The 13,828-nt window shown below is 41.1% G+C and overlaps 1 protein-coding gene across 1 annotated transcript in view; it reads right to left on the reverse strand.

Moving 5' to 3' along the window:
- Window positions 1-9,349: 9,349 nt before the first annotated feature.
- Window positions 9,350-13,828, reverse strand: part of Smyd3 (SET and MYND domain containing 3) — a 734,617-nt gene continuing 730,138 nt past the window's right edge. Inside the window, exon 12 of the mRNA XM_047521142.1 lies at window positions 9,350-10,191. Within this exon, the coding sequence (XP_047377098.1) occupies window positions 10,090-10,191 (102 nt within the window). The 3' untranslated portion in view covers window positions 9,350-10,089. The remainder of the gene's footprint in view (window positions 10,192-13,828) is intronic.

A 13,828-nucleotide genomic window follows, 5' to 3' on the forward strand; every position in this document is an offset into this window, starting at 1 on the left:
AAAGAAAGCATGGTTGTTTCCAGAGTTCTGAGTGGAAGGAAAAAAGTATATATAATAATTGATTTTTAAAATTTTAGCCTCTGAATTTATGCTAGAATGTACTGCAGAAATACACAACTAGAAAAAATAATATATATTTATCAAAGGCTGCTGAAAAAATTCCAATGATAGAAAGAACAGCAAAACTACCCATTTTCCATTTCATATACATGTATACATAAAACTAGGCACATTGAAAATTAATAATCAGAAGTACAAATTACAAATCACACAACAAAGGTGGATATTCACTGAGGAAGAGAGAGCACACACAATAAACAAGACAACTATACCATCCCCAAAATATTTGTAGAATAAAATTAAAAAGAATTGAAAATAACCATTAAAAATATAGGAAATAAACCAAATAGAAGGTGCAGAAAAGTCAGACAGAATGTTTAGAAATAAAAATTATGTATATAACAATGAATTCCACTATTACATAATATTATAATGTCTTAATAAAATTTTTAATTATATAGTTGAAAGGCTCAGTAGGTAACATCGAAGCAAATTCAATATGTGAAAATTTCATTGGTATAAAGAGCCAAAGAAATGAGTCAGAATGAAGGACAGAGGTAAAGAGATGGGATGTGAAAAAAGCATGAAACTATAATATATAAAATCCCATTTTGAATTCTAGAAAAGAGAAAATTGAAAAAATTGGAGTAATATTTGAAGAAATATATTTTTAAAAATTTCCAGAATTGATGAAAGATATGAAGTTGAGGTAAAACAGTAAAGGAATAAAAGGCAGAGACAAAAGGAAGGCAGGAAGACTCTGGCCTTGACTTGAAAGCCTCATGCTGCAGTTTCTCTCAGCTTCACCTCCCAAGCCAGTTCTCTCTTCCAGGCCTGTCACTCCCAGATTTCTAGGAGATCTACATATCTCCATCCACAAGCTTACAGTTAATGGGAATGTACCCACTCATGAAAATTGCCCTGCGCCCTGTTATTTAGCTCCCTAATACACATATTTTTAGAACAGGTTGAACAAAGAGAGGTACAAAACCTGTAATATAAGGTACTTTCCCAGAAACCTATGATATAGGGTACTTTCCAATGTTATCTATTGATCAGATAATGGAGATGATGTCAAGCTAAGGATCCTGAGAATTGCCAGACTATCACAAACCATCTTGTAATCACCAGACTGACATCATCTCCACATACCTTCCCATGCACACCCCTCACCAAGTTTCCATCAAAAGAAGGACCTGAGACCTCAAATGGATATCTCACTCTCAAGACAGCCCATATTCTCCCTTGAAAGTACATTTCTTGATTTCTTAAGTTAAATCTCTGTGCCTCACTCAATAGTTGATGCATGCTGAGATTCTTTTCTGTCATATACATCAAGGACATTCTTGTCCTAATCGGAATATCCACTGATACCTTCTTGAGCCACCTCTAGTGACAAAGCTTTAGATTCAAGAAGTAAAACCAATCCAGAGGAGGTTGTGGTATTCCTCCTAACACAACTTTGGAACAAGGAACTAATTTCATAGCAGAAATGCAGCAATAACTCAAGGTCACTGAATTTATGGGTCATGCTGGTATCCCCTCACTCATAAGCAGCTGGCCTGATGGAGTGGGAGAAGGATAAAACTGAGTTGTCATTAGCTGGGAGACTACCCTACACGGTCGATTGCTGTCCTACAGGGTTGGCTTAAGCTTGGAATCAGCATCTGATGTGTGAAGCTGTTTCACTTATAGAAAGAATACATGTTCTAGAAGGTGAGGAGATAGGGTTGCTTCTTGTGATTACAATTAATGATGCATTTGCAGAATTTCTGCTTCATATCCCTGTACCCTTTGTATCTGTTGGCTTAAATATCTTGGTTTATAAGAAAGGAATGATCACTCCAGGGAATACAACCGTGGCTTCCATTATTACAGAGTTGAAACTGCCCTCTTGCCATTTTAAAACCTCCTAATCAACAGGCAAATAAGAAGATCACTGCTCTGGTGGGGTTGACTGATCTTTCTATCAAATTGCCACTGTACAAAGGAGTGAAAGAAGACCATACCTGAACCCACTGGGCTGTCGAAAATATATCGCAGTAACTATAGTATATAGTCTAAAGGAAAATTGAAGCAACCCAGAAAAGTAAGACCACTGAAGTCCCAGACAGTTCAGAAGTAACATTTGAACACTGACTCACTTTACTAGGTCAAAACAAACAAACAAACAAAAACAATCAAGAAAGATGCTGGCTAAAGACACATAGGTCATTGAATGGGTGGAAGATGAAGAATTTTATTATCTCAACTCAACTAATGAAGAGTTGAGAATCAAGGACAGTATGAGGGAGATTGGTGGTGCTTAACCTTACAAGGGGACCAAGGTTTACCACGGAGTAGAATGCTGAAGGAATGTTTTTGAAAATGTTATCCAAAGAACACAAAGCAAAATATTAAAGCAAAGTCAACAAGAAGAAGAAAATGACAAAATGGAAGATTAAATATCACAGATAAAGGGGAAAGCTCCCTAAGATATAAAGAGTTAAGGACAAAGAGAGAAAAAACACCAAAGTCTGTGAAAGAAGAATGGACAAAAGAAAGACAGATAAGGTTTATTCACAGAAAGATAGATAAAAGGCTTTTAAGTATTTGAGAAATATCCAACTTTACTAGTAGGAAAAATACAAATTTAAACTATGCTGAGATACCACTGCTCACTTATCATCTCAGCAACAAATTCACAAGCCGGACCACCACCTTGAGGACCAGCCAGAGGGGGAAATGTGCCTTGTTATACAGTGCATTTTGAGATGAATCTGATAAAATGGCATATGCAGTTATCTTTTGTCTTAGTAACTTCACTTCTAGGTAATTATCCTGAAGCTACATCTCTAGAAGTATGAAAAACATTTACCCAAGTTTATTCATCATAGTATTTTTGTAAAGCAAAATATAATGTATATTATGTATTTGTATTGATATTTATACACTGATATAAATCAATGGTAATGAAACCCTACATTTGAATAATAATAAACCAAACCTAATTGACTATCAAATCAAATACATAATCAGAAAAAAGGAATAATTAGTTACTTTTAAATGTAGTATTCTAAGTATGCAACTTCTTGTTTAAGGAAAAAGGATACTGGAAAGGAATATTAAATGTTGCTTCTTAAGTTTGCTACTGGTGGTGGTTGTATTACAGGAATTTCAAAACTATTTTGCATGCAGGACGAGGCACAAATATGGAAGAGGAAGAGGAAGACCATCCCAGGATGCTAGATTTTAATTTGTGGTATCATATCATGATTTTAAAAAGGCCTAGGAAGCAATGGCGATCTAGTCGCAATAAGCAAATGTGGTGCCCAGGTCGGGGCTTCCACATGTCACTCACCACTGAAGACACCGGGGCTCCTTGGAGAATGGCAGGCCACTGGTCTCCGGTAGGAGAGTGCAAGGTGGGCCTGGAACACCCTGCTGTATCCAAGAGTCAAAAGGTATCTCCAAAATCACAGGCAAATGTGGGACAAAGGACCTTTGCTGCCTTGTGGACCATTTTGTGTTTGGCTACCTGGCTTTGGTCATTTCCCCTCATCACGCCTCTCGGCAGAAGTCAGATAGCGCTCATCCCAAACTTACCTTGTCCTTAGGATTCCAAGATGACACTTCCTCCCAGGGAAGGGTTCTGCATGATTTGTTTCACATTTCGTGCTACTTGGTTTAAACTGCCCCTTTGCTACACTGTTCTGTTGGCTATGTTCCTACCTTGGATCCTAATAAAAGCAAGTGCACCAGGTCAGCGCCTCTCTCCCTCCATGGCTCCCTGACTCCCCTGTGTGTGGCCTATAGGCATGCTGTTAGCCCCCAGGATCTGTAAGTATAAAACCTTTATTTCCATCTTGTGTCCCTCCCAATCATTGAAGGAGTATTTGCTATCTTAAAGGTCCTAAATTAAGAACTTGAAGATCCCAATAAGCCAAAGGTGATACATCATGAGCATCAAAAATAATAATTACAGTTATAGACTGCAACACATTTGAATTTAAAAAAAAGAAAATGAAGGTGGCACAGGCTAGACCTTTACAAATGGATAACATTTAGGTATGTGGAGGACAAATAAAATTGTCAGTAGGAAACAAACAAAAAATGACGGAGAAGGGGGCATAACACAGGAGGGTCTGGGTAGTGAGGCTAGTCCTGCTGGAGTGCTGGGTTCACATGGAGGTCAGGAGGACTCGGGAGTTTGAGGCTATGGAAGCCAACCTGAAACTTAGATTTCGAGTGGTAATGGGGAGCCACTCTAAGATCTGGACAGAGGTGTTTCAAGAGGAAATGATGAAACCGTGTTTCTGGGAGGTTACTCTGGCAGTTATGAGGGAGAAGGAGAGGAGGGAGGGTAGAGGAGATCAGTGAGGAATCTTTAGGGAGGCAGAGGAGTGAGGGGCTGGGAACCTGTAAAGGTACTGCAAATGGATAAGAATAAAAATGGCTGAAACTTAAAAAAATAGAGCACTTCAGAAGATGAATAGAATTTATTCCCTTGATAAAGGAGAAGAGTCAATGACTGAGTTGCTGTGCTGCAGAGTAGAAGGAAAATGATTATGTGAACTAAATGTGGAAGGCAGAATGTGTTAGTCAGTGTGTTTGTCCCAATTACTGGGACCAAACACCTGAGGAAAACAACTTAGCAGGAGAGATTTATTTTGGTTCACTTTCAGTCTGTGGTGGACTGACCCTGAGGGAGAAGCATCATGGTGATAGGGCAAGGCAGAGGAAAGCTGCTCAGCTCACAAAGTGAAGAGAGGGAGGAAGGGCTGGGGACCAGGCATACCCTTCCAGGGCACACCCCAGTGACTACGCCTCCAGCTCAGCACCACCTCCTGCACTTACCACCACCTCCCAAATTATTAAGCTCTCAGTGGATTAATCCACTGATGAGGTCAGAGCCCTCGTGATTGAATCACTTCCCAAGAGTCCTGCATCTGAACACTGTTGCACTGGAGACCAAACCTTCAACACATGAGACTTTGGGGGGATATTCCAGATCCAAACCAAAACAAAGCATCCGTTTTTCAGTATAGTTTGGTTGGTTTTGAACATATTGACAGGGAGCCAACAGCATTTGATATTTACAAAGCTCAAAACATTAAGGGCTAAGACCAATTTTGGGGTGTTGCTGAATCTTCTCTTGGATTAGTTTGATCTCTTACAGACGTCAGGGAAATGGAGGGGTTCAGTGTCTCCCTGCAGCTCCTACCAATGATTGCTCGCCCTGAAGATTTCATGGTGCTCCACAGACAATGCCCGGAATCTTCTCCTTGCAGAATCCCAGGGGGCTACTTTGAGGAAGCATCACATCAACTCCTAGTTGGACCAGAATAGAATTTTCAAGACATAAAACTCAGGGTCAGGCCCGCACATATGGAATTTCTTTCATCCCTGCAGTGAAGTCTGACTGAGGGGCCCTGTGGTGTGTGGCTGTCTGGCTCCCTCAGGGTCTGTGGCCCTCCTGCCCACCTGGTCCTCCTGCCTGACTGAGGGAAGCAGGTCCTGAGCTTCCATGGCGAGCAGGCTTCCCGGGCAGCCTTCCTCCCCCGCACTCTTGGCATTCATATGGCATGGCTATAAATTATGCCCAGCGTGTTCATTTTCAGTTTAAATGTGCTCTCATCCCAGAGGAGCGACTAATGGCGTCAAGTTACCGATGTGAAAAAAGCATGCCGCTACAATGACTGTGGATTAATGAAATAGCCGTCGTGGAGGCTCGGGTGGCAATAAATCGTCAGCCACTGGTGACATGGATTTTAAATTACGTTCCCTGTCCCTCTCTCCCTTCTCCAAAATTATTTTGCTGTAAAGTTGTTGGGTAAATGTTTACCTTTACTTAAACGTTGGCTTTGCAATAAAAGTTGATGCAAACAGAGCTCTTTCCTCTTAGAAAACTGCAAACTGGCTGAGAGGGATTTAAAAGTCTATCATTTCTTTCTCTAAGAGGCGTGAAGGCAAATCTCTTAATCCAGGATCATCAGTGACTGATAAATTTCATTCAGAAAACTGGCAAACACACACAGCAGTCTATCAGCACACTCTGCCCATTTGGCATGTAAGCTACTACCTTTACCTTCTCTGAGGTCCTGCTATTCCCCCAATGAATTCAAAATGAGTCTCCAGCACAATTACCACCTGTGTTTTTTGAAATGTGGCAAGTCTATTTTTCATTTGATAAAGGACCCCAGGGAGTCCACTGATGGGTCATATTGGGAGTCTGAGAATCCCTGGTCCCAAAAGCAAATTGTTCATATGTTTTTCTAGAAAAATGACCTATAGATTTCATCAAATTCACTAACTGTTCCGTAACACCTAAAGAGTTTAAGGATCACCATGGTAAATTGCACAATTTCTTCCCCTGCATGTATCCATGTCTTTGCAGTGGGACTTTGTAGCTTTTCCTACTGAGAACAGGAGTGTTTATCCATTCTTTGATTTTGGACTGGTCTTGAGATAGGTTTTGGCCCATGGGATCTTGGTAAATGTGACAGAAGCAGGTTTGAAAAGCATTTATACATTAGGGTTTTCCTACTTACTATTCCTGGAACTCTGCTGCCGTGTGAACAAGGCTGGGTTCACCTGATGAGCTACCTGCCCCGTCACCCCAATGCTCCCAGCTCATCCATCAGCAGCTGCAATGTGAGCTTTTCCATGACCAGTCACACCTGGACCAAACCAGAACTGTCTAGCTCAAATAGAATTATGAGATAGATAAACATTGCTTTGAGCTACTAAGTTCTGGGGTAGTTTGTTATGCAGTAAATGCTAATGGATAAAAGTCCCATACTAGACAGTGTGTTTTCAGGATGGGGGCATGTCTGATTTGGCCCATGTGTTCCCTTTGGCTAAAAACACAGGAACCATTCAATATGAATTTGTTGAATTGGATGGAACTGGTCTCCCCAAGACTGAAACTAAGCCCCTTTCTCAAGGTCACTGTGTAAATCAAGAGGGATTCCAGAACACCTGACTGTGGGCCTCAGTTTCCTCCCTTATAAAACGGGCTTCAAAATACCAATTTTGTTGTGCTATTGTGGTTATTAAATATGTGGTGTGCTTTAGAGTTGTGCTTGGTGGTAGCTGGAGCAGAAGCAAGCTATGAAGAGGCCTTGTGGCTTATCAGCATGCAGAATATCCTGCATGTTTTGATATCTCAGTAGCTGCCAGGCAAGAAGGCCAAGACGACTCCAGTGTTCAGTTCTCAGCTTTATCTGCTACAAAATAAGATCGGTTCCTTCAAGCTCCAGCAGACATCATGCCATCCTGAGTGTGTGTTCCTGCTGCCACACGGCAGCCACAGGGCCCGAGGACTCTGCCTCTCCCTCCTGGGAGGAGTGGGGAGGGCACCCAAGTAGGACCAAGGAGCGTGGGTTGCTGCTCTGGATCCTGCCATCACTCTGTCTTGTGCCCTCTCAGGATCCTTTCAGCTGCAGGGATCCAAGGGCTTCCGTTAAACGAGTTTCATCTAGGCATGAGGGACTACTGAGCGGTAAAAAGACCATTCTGATGAGGAAAAGAAAAGGTTTTGTTTTGTTTGGTGTTTGTCTAAAGCAGAAAGTGAAAAAGCAGGTCAAAGAATTGGGAAACAGAAAAGAGAAAAAAAGAGAGCAAATCTCATTTGAGAGGGGATTCTGAACCTTGCTTACTGTAGGACAATGGGGCTTTGTCCTTACATCAAACCATGGATTTGGGGAATTAACAGAAAAGAAAATTTTAAGGAAAAAGAGGATAACACGCCCAAAGAATTATAAAAAAGCTCATGAGAAAGATTCACACAAAGAACTGTGAGATATTCGGATGAACTTTTTTTGGTTTTTTGGCAGTAAGACTTCCTATCTGTCCTAGTAACACCTAAAATGACTTCTTTCTAGGATGGAGGATATTCATCATTGTGTTCAAGTTGTATCTGGAAACAGTGTACACAAACATCGTTTATTACAAAGAGTAAAGACAACAGTCTCTGAATTCTGCTTCTACACAAAGCAATCTAGAACAAAAACAGCAAAGTCAGAGGCATCACAATACCTAATTTCAAGACATAATACAGAGGCAGAGTAACCAAAACAGCACAGTGATAGCATAAAAACAGATATACAAGTGAGTGGGATGGAACAGAGATCCCATACATAAACCCATAGATGTTCAACCAAATGATTCTCAACAAAGCTGCCAAAAACACACATTGAAGGTGAGGGGAAAACTGGAGGTCTACATGAAGATTGAAACTAGACCCTTATCTCTCATCCTGCATGGAAATCAATTCCAAATAAATCAAAGACCTTAATGTAGGACCTGAAATATATTGGTATTGGCAACGATTCTTATAGACATTGGTATAGGGAGTGAGTTTTTGGATATGACCCCAAAAGTATAAGAAAAAAAGCAAAAATAGATAAATGGGATTATATCAAACTAAAAATCATACAGTAAAAGAAATAATCAACTAGAGTGAATAGAAAACCTACAGAATGGGAGAAAATATTTGCCAACTGTTCATCTTACAAAGGGTTAATATCCAGACTAGAGAAGAAACTAAAAAAAAGAAAAAAGACTTAAAAGGGGCTGAGGTGATAGCTCAGTGGTAGAGCACTTGCCTGGTATGTGTGGGGCACTGGGTTCAATTCTCAGCACTGTATATAAATAAATGAATAAAATAAAGGTCCATGAACAACTAAAAAAATTTTTTTAAAAAGACTATTAAAAATGAGTACTATAGTTTAAAAATGGGTAAATAAGATGACCAGATAATTCTCAAAAGAAGAAATACTTATGGCCAAGAAAGATGGTAAAAAATGTTCAATATCATTAGTCATCAGGGAAATGAAAATTGAAACCACAATAAGATTCCATCTCACCCCTGTTAAAATGGCTATTATAAAAACAACACACAAAATAAAAAGTGCTGGCAAGAATGTGAATAAAAAGGAATATTTATACACTGTTAGTGGGAATGTAAATTAGTATAACCACTGTGGAAAACAGTATGGAGGTGCCTTATGAAACTAAAAATACATCTATCATATGACCGAGTTATCCTATTTCTGGGTACATACCCAAAGGAAAATGAAATCAGCAAACCAGAACATACCTGCATGCCCATGTTATTGTGATGCTATTCATAAGAGCTAAGATATGGAATCAGCCTAGGAGTCCATCAACAGAAGTACAAAGAAAATGAAATATACATATACAGTGGAGTATTATCCAGTCATAAAGAATGAAATCCTGTCATTTGCAGGAAAATGGATGGAAATGGAGGGCATTATTTTAAGTGGAATAAGTAATACACAGAAAGACAAATATTACACATTTTATTTCATATGTGGAAGTGGAAAAAAACAAAAAAAAAGTCAACCAGAATGTAGAATAGTAATTTCTAGAGGCTGGAAACTGGGGGTGAGGGAGAGGATCTAGTTTGATCACCGCACAATATATGCATGTATTGAAATGTCACACTGAGCCCCATTAATATGGACAATACATGTGAATAGAAAATAACATAAAACAAGGGCTAGGGGTATAATGTTGGCCTAGCACATGCAAGGCTCTGAATTCAATCCCCTCTGCAAAACCAATAAGAAACATAACATAAAGCAATAGCAAAATTCCACCTCTTGCCAAAATGGACAGTAAGTTTGTGCTTGGAAGCAAGTATGAAAATAGTGATATTTTATTCAATCATGTTCACATATGTTAAAAGAGAAAGTTGGAACTTATTCTGTCATGCTTTTAATCAGATTTTCTATCTTGAACATTGAAATCTTAAACATTAAACTCACCAATGAGTAAACAAAGAAAAAAAGTTACCAGACGGCATTTTCAACTAACTTTTTTTGGTATTTATTGTAACCGTGCTTCTCTACAACTAGTTATTCTATGGTTGACAAGTCAAATGTCTGCCTTTATTTACCTACATAAACACAAAACAGCATTTTCAATAAGGAAGATTCACACAGAAAACTAAGTACAAATTGTGTGACCTCAATAAGGCATTTGATAAAGTTATAAGCCATCTTTCTCTCCCACTGGGCTCCCTTAGGATGCTCTTATGTTGGCATCGCATTCTTCTAAGAGTAGAATCAAATCTTCAATCAGGCTGTGTTCTCTGCCATGTGTCACTCGCATGATATCAAAAGCCTAAAGAGAAAGGACAGAGAACAGATTAGACCCCCAAATAGATGAGCCCCTGTTTGCTCCCCCTCCTTTACCCAAGGTGCTGGGGCCTGGCACGCCTGCAGGTTTCTTACAGGCTTGAAGCACTGTGGTTCCCTGAGTCAGAATGTAAGTGACAAGGCTGGCATCTTAATGTAGAGTTTGGAAAGTGGACTCACTGCTCAAGTCATGCCAGGGCCCAGGACCTGTTATAGTGCAGAGGTTTAGGTGGCAACTCAGAGGAGTTTAATCGTATACTACTAAAACAATTAAGTCACATGAAAGAAGAAATACCATGCCACCTCCTTAACATATTTTTTCTCTTTTGTATGCTGCATTCAATTCTCATCCATGTGGACTGTGATTATTATCTACATATATTCTTCTGTTCTTTTCATATCATACGACAAATAGCACTGGCATTTCAATGAGCCCTTCCTTCACTTTCCATGTTAGTCCATTACTAAATCTTGTCAATTATATCTCCGAAATATTTCCACAATTGTGGTGAGCTTGTGACTACTTCAATAAGAGAATATAGTGGAAGTAAAGTTACTGGTTTAAAAGGCTGTAAAGCCTCTGCCTTGTTCACTAGTGTGTTTATTCCTGGAACCATGAGCCTCCATACTGTGAGGAAGCCCAAGTCATGTGGAGACACCATGTGTAGGTGGCTCTGGCTGATGGTCCCAGCTGAGCCCATCCTTCAAGTCATCCTAACCAAGGCATGAGATGTGTGCATAAATAAGCTTGTGGGTAATTCCAGTGCCCAGCCAGAAGTCAGGCTGATGAAGCACCAGACATTGTGGATAAGAAGAATGCCATTCCCACTGTGCTTTGTTCAGATTTCTAACCCACAGAATCTGTGAACATAATTTTGTTGTTTTACTCTACTTGAGTTTATTATGGAGCCATAAATAGCCAGAACACTTTCAAAAATTTTTTGGCAATAAATAAGAGATTAAACAGTATCATCTTACATTGCCCAAATGGGAGGTGGGGCAGGCTGGGGTTGGGGGAGGGAGGGATACCAGGAGTCATCATATTCTATGGGAATGTGTTCTGGAGGCCTGTATAGATGTGGCTCTGGTGACTGTTAAACATCCAGCAGAGTACCATGGCACATAGTACCAGGGCTCTCGGCCTTGGCTGTGCAGAAGCATCAACAGGAGAGTGTCAAAAAAAGACCAGCACCCAGACCCCATGTGCGATCTACTGTAAAGTGCTCTCTGGGAGCTGGGCCTGGGCTCCAGGAGACTCTAGCATGCCCTATCAGTTGAGAACAATTGAGAAAGTAACTGTCAACAAGTAATAGTTACTATTCATTACTCAATGTTAATTTATAGTCAGCCTAATTACAATTTTAATGGTTGTATACAATTAATTCTATCAGGTTTATAGACCATCATTTAATAAACTACTCTCAGAAATTTAGATCACTTCTAATTTTTTATGATATGATGCATATCTTCTAGCCTGACTTTTTTTGTATGTTCTGCTTTTGCTAAATGTTTACTTAAGATAAATTCCTACGAGTGAAGTTCTTGGGTATGAACATCTTTAAAGTCATTGAGACTTGGACGCTGGAAAACACCCTGCTGGTCACATAGTCGAGACCCTTTCATTTAGACAAAGGAAGAAAACTGAGGCTGGAAGAAGCAAAGCATTCATGTTGATTGGGGCTCTCAGCCTGTGTTCCTGGTTTCATTTTTTTTCCTCCTTAAAAATGTTCCCTTCAGGCTGTGAGAAAGGGAAACAAGCATCTAGTGGGAAGGAGGGGAGACTACAGGTGACTGCATAGAAAGGAAAAGAAAAAACAAAGGGGAAAAGGGAACAAAGGGGTCTCCCAGCCTGGAAGAGAACTCTGCTTCTGGAATCCAGCTGTATACTGGTAGGCAGGCTCACGGAGGAGGCTGGGGCTGGACCTTATTACCCCCAGAGGGTCTGCCCTGCAGGTGCACAGTATCAGCAAACAAATCTGGAGGCAGGTGGTAGTCTGGAGTGGGAAGGAGGAGTTGGGAGTTGCCCCCCCAAGCTGAGATTGCTCTGGGCAGATTGAAAACAAATGTCTGATGCTGTTCAGGTAGCACATGCCTCATGTTTTATTCTCTATTCCTCCACACTGCCTTGGTACTCCATGGTTCTGGACATCCTAAGGTCTGAGGCAGAGGTCTGTGTGACAGCGAGATTGCAGAAGTTTCTGGATCAGAGATCCTTCATGGGAATTCTCCTACTTGAAAGCTTCCTTGGAAGTTCTCTTCCCTTTTACTCGACAGTACCATATGTGCTTATAATCTGGCAAAGGAAGATGAATGGACCAGAAGCACCACCTGAAGGTGCTTTGCAGAAAGGGACACCTCTCTCCATCCTGAAAAGCCAGGCCTGAGGAAGGGCACACCTCCCTGCTGCCCGCACCAGCGCCCTCTGCTGGCGAGTTCCTGGCCTGTGTTCTTTGGAGACCTTCAACCAGCTGCGGCTTTGCCTCTGGGTTACATTTCTCCATGTTCTCTTCTTTATGCTTTGACTCACAGGCTGAACAACAAGCGCCCCAGCTAGGTGGGGACGCTGCCTTAACCCTCTACCTCTCAGGCTGCTTCCTTAGGCAGGGTTGTGGAGATCATCCGGTCCAACACCCCAAGTTACCAACGGAACTGCTCCCGAGATTGCCTGACCTGAGACATCTCAGGACCATCCAGCTCTCAGGACTCATTCTAGCATCCATTCCACAACCACACTGTGTGGCCTCCATTGTGAACAATCTGCAGTGACCAAGGGAAGGAACCCTGGGACTCCTGCACTTGACTTCTGTGAGAAGCCACAGGGGTCTTCTTAGTCAAAATGCTGCTGGCCATGCTCTGTGCTCTCTTACTTGGTGGTGGCTGTAAAACTGGAAGTGGAGGTATGGCAGGGACAGTCCCTGAGCATGCTGAGTAGGAGAGAGGTGCTCAGGTTTGAGGATTCTGTCTACCAGGTGGCTAGAAGCAGAGAGGAAATGGGTGTAAGGGCAGAGGACTGAAGAGGCTGAAAAATAATCTTGACATCATTTGCCTAGAAAATAAAACTAAATGTAGATATGATGAATAAATAGTGTTTTTTTCTCTGAGTAATGGGCAGAAGAAGAAAAGGAATTCAGTAATGTGCAACTAAGTCTGTGACTTTCATGTGTGTGTGTATGAATGATGTGACTCGCTGGGTGGACAAGAGGCTGCAACTCAGACCTGGCCATGGAGGAGGACATCTGGTCCTTATCCTGGACAGTGCCTACCATTGAGCTGGGGAAGGCAGCTCTGTGTGAGACAATAAGAAAGCCCCAAGTGGCCTTGTGCACAGCTCTTCAGCCTGGCCAGAAGATGAGAAGTGCTTCCTCTCACCCTGCCAAAAACATTACAGTTCAATAAATCTGACAAACCAGAGCAGTTGTTTCCAGTAGCTCTGTCTCCCTTCTCTCAGCCTCCCAAATGCCAAACATGCACATGTCAGAGAGGACAATTTTGGTTTAATTTCCTGCAGCAGCATATAAAACAGATGAAGGAAATATAAAATTGCAACGTGCATGTGTTGGGAAAAACTTATCTCTTTCCATTAAATTTTATTTTTTAATGGTAGCATTTAAAAAGAGCCTGCA

This window comes from Sciurus carolinensis, chromosome 12, assembly GCF_902686445.1.
Source record: "Sciurus carolinensis chromosome 12, mSciCar1.2, whole genome shotgun sequence".
Classification (NCBI taxonomy): Eukaryota; Metazoa; Chordata; class Mammalia; order Rodentia; family Sciuridae; genus Sciurus; species Sciurus carolinensis.